The following is a 12,095-nucleotide window of genomic DNA, read 5'->3' on the forward strand; positions in this document are numbered from 1 at the left end:
AATAAAAGTCCTTTTGTTCTACCCTTACTGGAGGAAGAGTGTCTTATCTTTCCCTTCTCGCCGCCCTCCACACCTTGCACGCCTCCCGCCGGGGACCTGGCCAAGTCCCCCGCCTCGCCCTCGCCTCCGGGAAAGAGCCCCCGCCGCCGGTACCCTCCAAGCAACGTCGATAGCCGAGGGTTCAGCAACCGGCCGCCCCCCCCCCCTCAGACGAATCAACTGCGACCGCAATACAGGACACCTGGGGCCTGTGGCCTTGCAGTGGGGCACCATTCTGACATTTAATGCTGAATTTACATGGGCGGCACGCATCGGATCACATGGTCAGTTTTTCTAAGGTACATCTGTGAAAGATTCTCTAAGTGAGAATCCTTTGTCTCTATGTGAGAATCGGGAGAGGATTTCCACGGTTACCAGAAGCAGCCCCAGGATACACAGCTCTACCAAAAAAAAAAGTACAGTACCCATTTCCGTATAAGAATATATTATTTAAAAGACAGTTTAAAAATAAAAATTCTGTACATCGTTAAGAATTCCTTTTTTGTTGTTGTTTCAGTGAATAAAATGGTTCTTAGAAAATGCAGTCTTGTGGGTTCAGGTGTTCGGAATGAACTTTTCTCTGCACGCAGGAATCCCACGAGGCGTGGCCGGCCCAGTCCAGAACGACATCTCGCAACCCTGTAGCTTTCTTCAGGTACAGTCTGCTTGAAAAGGAAAAGAAGTACTGGTTTGTCTTTGTTGACGGGGAAAAGGTGGAGAAAACATCATAAACGTCACAGGATTGGATTCACAGGCCATGGTGTTGAACGCATTTAGGGAAAACAAAACAATTCGATCCTTTCTTTGAGCCATCCAAAATATGATCCGACTTAAACATTAAAAGCCAACCTTTACTGAGCACATCCTATGAACCAGACACTGTGCTCATTTCATGACTAAAAAAATAGTAATAATAAGGACGTCATAATCGCTGGAGGTTTGGAGAGGTCTGGCAAGGCTACGGCGCGTGTGCACGCCGTTCAGCTGACCACCGGTGAAGCTGGTTCATCACTGCCAAGGTCTGTTACCGCTTCCCTGGCAAAGCTCGAGCCGTTTCCCAAGCCCTTGACCTTGGACACTTGCAGAACTGCTCAAATTACCCTTTAGACACAGGTGTACCGAATGGGCTGCTTTTGTCAACTGTTTAGGTCTAAACAGATGATTAGTGTCAGCGAGCGTTGAGGAAGAGGGCTGCAGCTAGAGACAAGGCCTTCCTTTTCGAAGAGCTTTAAGTACTTGCATCACCTTAAAAAAGTAGCGTACCTTCTCTTGGAAGGAACACACATGCTAGCTACTGATCCTTTTCTATTAACTAAAGCGTGTCTCCATGGGGAGCATTCCTAGAACCTTCTTTCAGAACCTAATTCCAGTTATTATATACAAGGAGGAAAATTTTCACTTATTTAAAAATATTCAGCCAGCTTTCCTCCTTCCCTTCCTCTCTCCCTCCCTTCTTTCCACAGATTTTGTGTACTTTCTTCATCTTAGTTTAAATTATTGTATGTATTCAGAAATCCATTCAGAAATAGAATTACCTTCAGATTTTTTCATGTCTCTGCTTTTTTCTCTTGATTTTTCAGGGTTCCCAGATGTCAAACTCTCAGTCTTCCTTTGTAACTAGCAAAGAGAAAAGAAGGCAAAAGTCAGGTTCCAGGGAGACGGTTCGTGAGTGATTGCTTGTCTCTCTAAAAGGTTTCTGTTGACCAAAGATGCTAAAATGGGAAGTCGAGACTGACACCCAAGACACACAAATGGCGAGCTTTCTGAGATGCAACTCTGCACCTGAGCACTGTGCCCTGTTACCTGGGGGTCACCTGTGCGGTCGTTGTCCAGTGCTCACCTGGGCTCACACTCAATGCATTGCGACCACCTTAGAGTGGACCGGCAGGGTGGGGGGGGTGGGGTGTCCAGGGCTCAGAGTGGGGCATTTTCCCCTCCTTTGGTGTCTGTCCTTTGGAGGCAGGAAGACGCCTTGGAGAGTCCTGATGTCCCCACTGGGCAGCAGGGGTCAGGGCTTGGAGACTCACAGGCTGACCCAGGAGAGAGCCAGAAGCTGCTCTCACTCTCCCAGTGAGGCTGATGCCGTCTTGCTCATGTCTGTCGTTGGCACAGTTGGGTCTCAGGCTTGTGATTTTTAAGAACCTCCCTGTGACTAGAGCTGTCGGCCTTGATGGCCTGGATTTCCAGTCACCTGGTAAGCATTTACTGAGCACCTGCAATAAGGCCGGCACTGGACACAGCGGGAGTGTGTGCCCCACGTGTGCCGTGTGAGGGAGGAAACATCTGGAAAACAGCCTTGTGCTCAGTGGTGTTTGGGGGTGACATGGGCTGCAGGATCCCCAGATGGAAAAGATGGGGGGCGGGGCACAGGTGCCTGGAGAAGCCCTGACCTGGCTGAGTGTTGAAGGATGGTGAGAACTGCACAGAGAGGGGCACTTCAGTGCTGGGTGGGGTGTGTGTGTGTGCATGTGCGTGTGTGCATGGCATTCGTGTGCAGGTACATGTGTGCATGTGTGTGCGCGCATGTGCGTGTGTGCATGGCATTCGTGTGTAGGTACATGTGTGCACGTGTGTGTTTGCATGTGCACGTGTGCAGGTACATGTGTGCACGTGTGGGTGTGCATTTGCATGTGTGCATGGTGTTCATGTGCAGGTATGTGTGCATGTGTGTGTGCGCACGCGTGTGCATGTGTGCATGGTGTTCGTGTGCAGGTATGTGTGCACGTGTGTGTGCGCATGTGCATGTGCGCATGGTGTTTGTGTGCAGGTACATGCGTGCACATGTGTGTGTGTGCATGTGCGTGCGTGCATGCATTCGTGTGCAGGTACATGTGTGCATGTGTGTGTATGTATGTGTGTGTGTGTGTCTGGAGAGAGGTGGGTGGGAGGGAGGATGGGGCATGGAGCACCCCATGGAGGGCTCAGGAGGAAGGGGGCTGTAATGGAGATTTGTATTCACTGGGGTCCTGAATGCACAAAACAGGCTCTTGGGGCTTTGTAGACGAATTCCTCATCCCCTCTGAGCCTAAGAACTTGACCTCCTCTGAAAAACAAAATCAGTCCCAGGCCTGGGTTTTCCTGACCGCGGCCCCAGGCCAAGCTGTCCTGTCTGGTGTGCCACTGTGTTCCCTGTGATGGCCAGGGTGCAGCAGCATTTTGTTCATGTGCTAAGGGGCACATGTCTCCCGTCCCTCCTCTCCACTGAACAGGGCCAGCCTGGGGTCAGGGCTCTGAGCTGCGCAGGGTCCATTCCCCCGTGGCTGCCGCTGCACAGACCTGTGCAGACCTCCGCGGTTACAGGTGGCACTGCCATTTGCTGTGGTTGTGACTTGCCAATGGGCACAGCCGGTTCAGCCCCTCGAGAGAGCCAAGGACCTCGCAGCCTTGCTCTTGGTGTGTGCAGCCTCGGTTGACTGGGGGTGCAGACGGGGTGGTCCCCCAAATTTTCTAAACTTACTGAGCTCGGCTTTAGGAGGGGTGGGAACGAGCTTATTCAGAGGGAGCCACTTTCCCGATGCTTTGCCCAGTGTTTTCAAAGTCACGTAATTGGGCACGTGGAGCAGAACGTGCCTGTGTTACTCGCTCGCCACAGGAAGGGGACAGTTTACCTCCTTCATGGCGTCATCCATTTGTTTCAGCTCCTCATAGTGATCCCTGGATTCCCAAAGAGGCTGGAGCATGAACTCCTCAACCACGGGGAAGAGCTGGGAGAGAAGAACGGACTTGTTTCAGCATTCCATCATTCTCACGGCGACAGAAACGCTGGGGAGATTTTCCTCCATTCGGGGTGCACTTTCCGATGTCCCCAGCTAAGGCGCCCAGGGGACCCCAAGATGACTGAGGCTCTGAAGCCAGGGGGTCTGGTCAGTGCCTCCTCCCGGCCACCCTTCACTGCTGCGCTCAGTTCCGGCCCCACTCCTGCCCTGCGGCTGCGTGGTCACCTTTCCCACGGACCGGCCCCAACCCACCCACTGCCTCCACGCCGCTCCGATAACCCCTGCCGTGGTCTCCAGCCTCTAAAACGAGTCGCTTGCCGATACGCCCCGTGGCCGATGGGGTGAGAACCATCCCCCGGCCTGGCCTCAGCCCCCGACAGACCCCCCCGACCCACACCCGGGCACTGTGGTTCTGTGCCTGGCGCCCTCTCGCCAGCAGCCCCACCGTGTCACCTGGTGGGTGTTCCTGTCTCCCCACGGAGCCTTCCCCAACCCCTGGGAGGCATGACCCTCCCATCCTTGCCCATCTGGCCCCTGCTCACACAGCTCTGTCTGTCCCTAATGCTTGGCACACTTCTGAGTCACACTCTGACTCCTGCTGTGCGCCCCAAGGCCAGGGGACTCGATGTGTCACAGTACTGCATCCTGGGGAGGAATACCACTCTCTCTGCATGTGTGCGTGTGCATGTGTGTGCGCCTGCATGTGTGTGCAAGTGCATATATGTGCACCTGCGTGTGCATGCACATTTGTGTGCACCTGCGAGTGTGCATGCATGTCTATGCGTGCACATGTGTACATGTATGTATATATGTGTGCACATGCCTGTGACTGCGTATGAGTGGTGTGTCTATGTGCTCAGGTCTGCACGTGTGTGCATGTGTGTGTGCAGTGCAAGTGTGCATCCACAGTCTTGCATGTGTGCAAGTGTTTGTGCATGTATATGCTCGTGTGTGCAGTTGTCCGCCTGTGCGTGTGTGCCTTTGTGTCTCTCCCACTGTCACACTGTCTGGCTCACTGACTCACCTTGGTCACCGTTTCAAACATTGGGATCAGGACAAACTTGATGAAGCCGATCTGGGCGGTGGCCTTGGTCACTTTGTCTCGGTCCATGAAAGGGGCCACGGGAAGGCCCTCCGACTTCTCACGGTCGCTCTGGGGGGGGTACAGCAGACGCGAGATCAAGACTAGGAATGACAGTGGCATCTGGGGAACACCGAGGGCCACTGTTCTTGGAGCGAGAAAAACCCGAGCGAATTAACCAGCCACCACCCACGCTGCAGTATTTACAGCTGCATGGACATGACTGAAGGACGTGGCAACATCCGAAGGCTCAGCGAGCACTCGCTGGGCACACACGGCTGGTGCGTCAGGACTGTGTTTCGGGGTGGCCAGCGGATTGCACAGCAGCCTGCTGAGCCCCTCCTGGCTTTCTCCCAGGGCCGAGCAAGCTCTTTGGTTTAGAGGCTTATGGTGCTTTCCCACAGCTCCCGTTTTGGATGACTTGGTTTTCAGTGTCCCAGGTTTCCCCACGGCTATGGTTTCAACCTGTCCCACACGGTCCCACCTGGCCCAGGGGCCCCGTCTGCCTCTGCAGTTCTTGCTTCTTGACTTTTAGGCAGTTGGCTTGACGAGCCCACTGCTGACAGGGGCTCAGGGGGTGCCGGGCTCACCACGTTAGCTTTTCTGGGTTACCACTGTCCTTGACATCCTGAGTTACAGCCTGTTTCGCTCGTGAGGTGCTCCTGGTGAAACTGCCTGCTAGTCCACCCCGGCTCACCCTTCAGCATGAACCCTTGTCAAGTGGGGCTCTCTGCGGAGCTCTCACCTGCATGAAGTATTCTTCCAATAAACAATCCACCCAGGGCTCGGCCACTTCCATCGGGCGGACCTCATTAGAGATGTCACAGCATTTTATCAAGATCATCTTCAGCTGGAAGAAGGGGTGTCGGGGTCAGGCAGGGCACGGATCACACAGCCCACCGTGCTCATCTGTGCCCGGCCTCGCCGCCAGCGGCTGCAGGAGGGGGAGGATGGGCAGGCGCCGGCCGAGCTGCGACTGTGCTTTGTCACCTCCCACCGGTGGCCGGGTCATTTCCCTGTGCCACTGGCACCCCTGCAGTCTGCGTTTAGACCACTCGGCTTCACCTGGGGAGCTGGGGTGCACCTCTGCACCCCAAGGTCTCAGAAGCATTTCTGGAGGGGGCTCGAGGAATAGAAAAGCGTGTTTCATGCAAGACATTTTGTATTTGTAATATACCTAGTATATTTTGTAAATGTGTCAAAATATAAATTGTAAAGTTCAAAATAATCTTCACTGTTGGCGATACATGAAAAATACATAGAAAAACTGTGGTTAGGAGGCACAGGTTAGAGAAGTTAATTGAAAGAAACCCAGAGATTTTGAGAGGACGAACAAAGAAGAGGTATTTAGACATGTAGGGGCAGAAGGCACCTCCCCGTGGAGAAGGACGTGTGGGGACCTGCATCACAGCACCCCACACCCCAGACATGGGGAAGCGGGCAGGAGGGGCCTCGGTCCCCAGTGTTGACCCCACGGTGGCCAGAAGGCAGGACATACGCCCAGCGTCTTCCCCGGGATGGTTGGGTCCCGCTGTGCTGGGCCCTGCCCGAGTGGCCTGGCTCAGCCACGGTCCTGCCCGTTACCGAAGCTGGGGTGTCCGCACTCTCAGGCCCTGCTCTGGGCCCTCCCTCCAGCCTCCCTGGCCACCCCAGCCCAGGCCATGCCCCCCCAGCACTGCCTGCGCCCAGCCGTATCCCACACGGCCATGCATGGGGCTTGTCTTCCCAGGAGATGGCTGACCCCTCATGGCCTGGTGATGTTTGGGCACACAATGGGTCCTTGGTGCGGGACACTGATTACGTGCTTCGACTTGGCGGGCCTGGGCTAGGGGATCGGCCACCCCTGGGGAGGGTAGTGGGTACGGGTGAACAGCGCCCTTCACAGCCCCCCGGGCCTGGGAAAGTGAGGTCGGAGGCAGGCCCCATTTCCTCACCCAAAATACCACTGTTAGGAGAGGCTTGCCGGAGGGAACCGCCTTTTCCCCACCCCTTTATCTTGCCCGGACACTCCCCGTTGCCAGTGCAACTCCCATAACCACCAGTGCGCATACATTGTTGCCAGACACCGTTGCCAGAGCAACTCCTGCCCCTTTTCAAACAACCTTCGTGCTCTCTTAGAACCAATCCTAACCTTCGCACCCTCTTAGAACCAATCCTAGCCGTTATCCCCTCAGCATTGGCTTGTAACAACCCCTGCCCTTTATGCCAGCCTATATAACCTGTGCTCACCCCTAATAAACTCTCTTGGCTTCTTCACCCTCAAAGAACCATGTCCCGCCTGTTCCTTCTCGCCGCCCTCCACACCTTGCACGCCTCCGCCGGGGACCGGGCCCAGTCCCCCGCCTCGCCCTCGCCTCCGGGAAAGAGCCCCCGCCGCCGGTACCCTCCGAGCAGTCCTGAGAGCCTCGGATTTAGCAACCGGCCGCCACCCCCCCCCAGATAAATCAACTGCGACCGCAACTGGCGCCCAACGTGGGGCACCTGCAATTGGACGTCCTCTCCACGCAGCGGTCCAGTGACGCCACCCGCTCGCCCGGACGCCTCTCCAGCTCCCCTTCTCCTCGCCTGCAAGGTAAGGGCCGCCTCTCCCTCGCCGCTCCGGAGCCGCTCCTCCCTTCCCCACTACCCATTCTTCCATCTGCCTCTCGTCCTTTTCTTCTATGACCCCCATTCCTCCTAACGCTCTCCCTCTTCCCCTCCATTATCTTGCTGTAGTCCTTTGTATGTTTCTCTCTTTGTTTGGCGCCCTCTGCCTCTTTGCAACCGCCCCCCCAGACTGCTCCAAAATGGCGAACTTCCTCCTTCTTCTTCTACTGAGGGGAGGAAGTGCTCCGGCGATGACGTCAGCCCTAAGCCGGGCCGGAAACCGCATGCGCTTTACCCCGCCCTTTCACAGGGCGGAGCTAGTCCGCCATCTTATGCCTTAGGCCCCGCCCTTTCACAGGGCGGAGCTAGTCCGCCATCTTATGCCTTAGGCCCCGCCCTTTCACAGGGCGGAGCTAGTCCACCATCTTATGCCTTCGGCCCCGCCCTTTCAGAGGGCGGAGCTAGTCCGCCATCTTATGCCTTCAGCCCCGCCCTTTCACAGGGCGGAGCTAGTCCGCCATCTTGTGTCTTAGCCACGCCCACCGCGCCGCCATCTTGCGACGCTTGGGGCCTCCCACTTCTGCCTCCCCCTTCGACAAGCTCCCCCTCGGAGCCGCTGCCGGCAGCTGCCACCGCTCCTCCCACCCTGCCGACTAACAACCCCTGGCTGCCTTCTACACCTCAAGGCAACCCTTAGGACAGCGCTGCCCCTACCCCCACTCCCGTGCCAGGCCCTCTGCTTTGGGTGCACCCTGCTAAAAGCCGGCTTAGGAAAATTTGCCCCGCAGTGCGGCTCTGGATCAGCCTAGCTTCAGATCTAGTCACCCTGGCTGTTCATGTAGTTGGAGCGCCACCGGAAAAAATTGTTTGGCCCCTGGACGCAGGCCAAACCCGCCTGCTTATACGTGATAACCCGGACATGCAAATCCTCTTAGAAGGATTTCAGAGGGAATTCAGCTGCCACTATCCTGGCCATCGACTGTTACAGGGGCTCGCCAAGCTTCCCTTCCGCAGCCCCTTCCATCCTTTCCCCTCCTCTGCACCCATCCCGGGTGCCACTACCGTCTTCACTGACGCCTCCAAAACCCGTTTCGCCTTCCTCTCTTATTCTCAGGACCACCCGGAACCCCGCCTATTCAGTTATGTTAACCTTCATTCAGTCCAAGTGGGGGAAATTCTGGCGGTGTCATACGCGCTAAACGCCCACTGCAACCACCCAGTAAACATTTTCACCGACAGCCTCTACACGTATCAGGTCTGCCGAGTCCTCGCGTTTTCCACCTTTTTCCCGGGAGACTCGGCCATTGATAAAGCACTTTCTAACCTCAGAAGCATCCTGGAGCATCGACAGGATCCTTGGTTCATTAGCCACATTCGTAGCCACTCAGGCCTTCCGGGGCCCCTGGCTAATGGCAATAGTATAGTAGACCAAGCGATCTCCACTCAGAATACCCAAGCTATGCTAACCCACACGGCAGCCCCTCCGGGGGATGCTGTTAACCAGGCCAAGTTATTGCATTCCAGGTTTCACTTTTCGGCTACGTCGTTACATCATCTATGTGGCCTCCCCCTAGATACCTGTAAACATCTTGTCCGCAATTGTGCAACTTGTGCGCCCTTTGCGCCGCTTGGCCCCCTGCAACCTCAGGGAGTCAACCCACGAGGCCTAAAACCCAATTCTAGATGGCAAATAGATGTAACTCACGTTCCGTCCTTTGGACGCCTCAAGTATGTACATGTAATGATTGACACCTTCTCGGCCATGTGTTATGCAGTCCCCCTCGCCGGGGAAACGGCCAAACACTGTATCAAGGCCCTAAGACAAGGAATTCTCTTCATGGGAGTCCCCTGGGACATAAAAACGGACAATGGGCCTGCCTATCGCAGTGCCTCCTTTGCGGCCTTTCTTCAGTTATATAACATCACCCATCATTTCGGCATCCCCTATAATCCACAGGGGCAAGCCATTGTGGAAGCAGTCCATCGCCGCTTAAAAACACAAGTTGAAAAAGAAAGGGCAATGCTCCCCCAGGCAACTCCAGGGGACCTTATCATAGCAGCCCTTATTCACCTTAATCTACTCACATTCAATAAAGAAGGGCTTTCGCCCCTACATAAACATTGGGGGCCCTCGTATAGGCCCACCCAGGCCCCGATGGTTTACTGAAAGGACCAAGAGAATAATGCCTGGAAGGGTCCCTCCCCACCCCTCGCCCAGGGGCGCGGGTTTGCTTGTGTTTTCCCAGATAATGCAGCACAACCAATCTGAATCCCAGAAAGGGCGATCCGGCCCGCCACCAGCAACCACGCGTCTAACGAGACGAGAACGCCGTCGTCTCCGCAACCTGGTGCACCGGATGACAACAGTACACCTGGGCCTAGACCCCAGTCCGAGTGAACCCCCTTTTTCCACAGCCCTCCAGCCGCACCTCAGCTCCAACCAACCGCACCTCAGCTACAAACAGTGCATCGCCAACCCCACCACCCCGACCTCCTCTACCCCCCTCTCGCTACTCCTCTCGCTACTCCTCTCCCCTCCTCGGCCTTATCCAAGCGGCCTTCACCTCAGTGAATTCCTCCAACCCCAATCTTACCTCCTCTTGTTGGCTTTGCCTCTCCACCTCCTTCCCCCTGTATGAGCCAGTTGCCTCCAACCTCTCCTTTTCAGAAAACACAGAGGACAGCCCCTCGAAATGCAATTGGAATACCTCTGCCGTCCCCCTAACCTTTCATTCAGTCTCCTTTACAGAAAAGTGCATCCGCCCTCGCTCAAGTAACTCTCCCAACCTCACAGCTTGTGCCAACTACTCATCTCCCAGCAGCTCTACAAAATTTCTCATTCCTCATAACTCCTCCCAATGGCTCTGCTCCTCTACAGGACTTACCCCCTGCCTTAACGTACAAACCATCAATATAACTAAAAAAACTTGCCCCCAATTGTCCTTATCCCTAGGGTCCTGTACCACAGTGAGGAAGACTTCTTCCTCCGCCTGGAAAAACTGCAGCTCCTGCCCCTCTGCAAAAGCGAGAGCCCATCACCGCCCTCACAATTGCCTCCCTCCTAGGTTTTGCAGGCGCTAGCACCGGAATCACTGCATTAGCCAGTCAAGGTTCCGCCCTAACTCACCTCCAGGCGGCTGTTGACGAGGACATTCGTCACCTACAAAACGCTATTTCCCATCTTAAAAATTCTGTTAACTCCCTCTCTGAAGTAGTGCTCCAAAACCGCCGAGGTCTCGACCTTCTTCTCCTCAAAAAAGGAGGCCTTTGCACCGCTCTAGGAGAAGAATGCTGTGTCTATGCCAATTCCACAGGTCTCGCCGAAGACAGCCTAAAGAAAGTCCGAGAGGAACTAAAACAGCGCAAAAAGAACCGTGAAGCTGCCAACTATTGGTCCCACATCTTTACCTCCCTCCTCCCTTACCTCCTCCCCCTCATAAGCCCCCTACTAATAATTATTCTAGCTCTCACCCTAGGACCCTGGGTTATCCGCAAACTTCGCCAACTTGCTAAAAGCCAGGCCAATACCAATGCTGTCCTCTCATCATTTGTACAAGTCCAGTATCAACAACTTGCCTCCACTGAAAAAGCTAACCCTCCTCAGCATCGCCACCCTCGTCCATCCCGCAAGCAGCAAAGCCCCTGTCGAGCGCCCGGGCGCCACACCAACGCTGAGCTCCAGCCTTGCTAAACCACCGTCAACCCTTTTTCCCCTCCCCAACCTTCCCCTTCCCTCATCCTTTAGCGGACCTCTCCAGTAAGCTTCTTCCTTTAATTAGAAAAAAGGGAGAAATGCGGGACACTGATTACGTGCTTCGACTTGGCGGGCCTGGGCCAGGGGATCGGCCACCCCTGGGGAGGGTAGTGGGTATGGGTGAACAGCGCCCTTCACAGCCCCCCGGGCCTGGGAAAGTGAGGCCGGAGGCAGGCCCCATTTCCTCACCCAAAATACCACCGTTAGGGGAGGCTTGCCGGAGGGAACCGCCTTTTCCCCACCCCCTTATCTTGCCCGGACACTCCCCGTTGCCAGTGCAACTCCCATCACCACCAGTGCGCATACATTGTTGCCAGACACCGTTACCGGAGCAACTCTCGCCCCTTTTCAAACAACCTCCGTGCTCTCTTAGAACCAATCCTAACCTCCGCACCCTCTCAGAACCAATCCTAGCCTTTATCCCCTCAGCATTGGCTTGTAACAACCCCCACCCTCTATGCCAGCCTATATAACCTGTGCTCACCCCTAATAAACTCTCTTGGCTTCTTCACCCTCAAAGAACCATGTCCCGCCTGTTCCTTCTCGCCGCCCTCCACACCTTGCACGCCTCCGCCGGGGACCGGGCCCAGTCCCCCGCCTCGCCCTCGCCTCCGGGAAAGAGCCCCCGCCGCCGGTACCCTCCGAGCAACGCTGAGAGCCGAGGGTTCAGCAACCGGCCGCCCCCCCCCCCCCCAAGATAAATCAACTGCGACCGCACTTGGGAAAGAGACCCTCAATCAAAGGATTCAGCCCATTTTTTTCCCACCGGAACTGGCCGGGCGATTGCCTTTGGGATCGGCTGTGGAGGACGGGCCCAAATGACCACCAGCTGGAATTGCCAATGCTCCAAATCAACGTGGCAGCCGCCATGGAGGGCCCGAGGTCGGCTCGGCCTGCCAGGCCACCTGAGCCCATGGCC

The 12,095-nt window shown here is 55.6% G+C and overlaps 1 protein-coding gene across 10 annotated transcripts in view; it reads right to left on the reverse strand.

Annotated features, from left to right (window-relative positions):
• Positions 1-463: 463 nt before the first annotated feature.
• PDE9A (phosphodiesterase 9A) overlaps positions 464-12,095 on the reverse strand; it is a 120,662-nt gene continuing 109,030 nt past the window's right edge. For 9 of the 10 annotated variants that reach the window (XM_037831166.1, XM_037831186.1, XM_037831211.1 and 6 more), the window contains 5 exons: positions 5,582-5,686; positions 4,780-4,908; positions 3,648-3,743; positions 1,575-1,656; positions 464-704 (listed from right to left, as the gene is read on the reverse strand). In XM_037831166.1, the coding sequence (XP_037687094.1) occupies positions 691-704; positions 1,575-1,656; positions 3,648-3,743; positions 4,780-4,908; positions 5,582-5,686 (426 nt within the window). In that variant the 3' untranslated portion in view covers positions 464-690. The remainder of the gene's footprint in view (positions 705-1,574; positions 1,657-3,647; positions 3,744-4,779; positions 4,909-5,581; positions 5,687-12,095) is intronic. The other variant, XM_037831177.1, reaches the window with a different exon arrangement.

This window comes from Choloepus didactylus, chromosome 1 (assembly GCF_015220235.1).
Source record: "Choloepus didactylus isolate mChoDid1 chromosome 1, mChoDid1.pri, whole genome shotgun sequence".
NCBI lineage: Eukaryota > Metazoa > Chordata > Mammalia > Pilosa > Megalonychidae > Choloepus > Choloepus didactylus.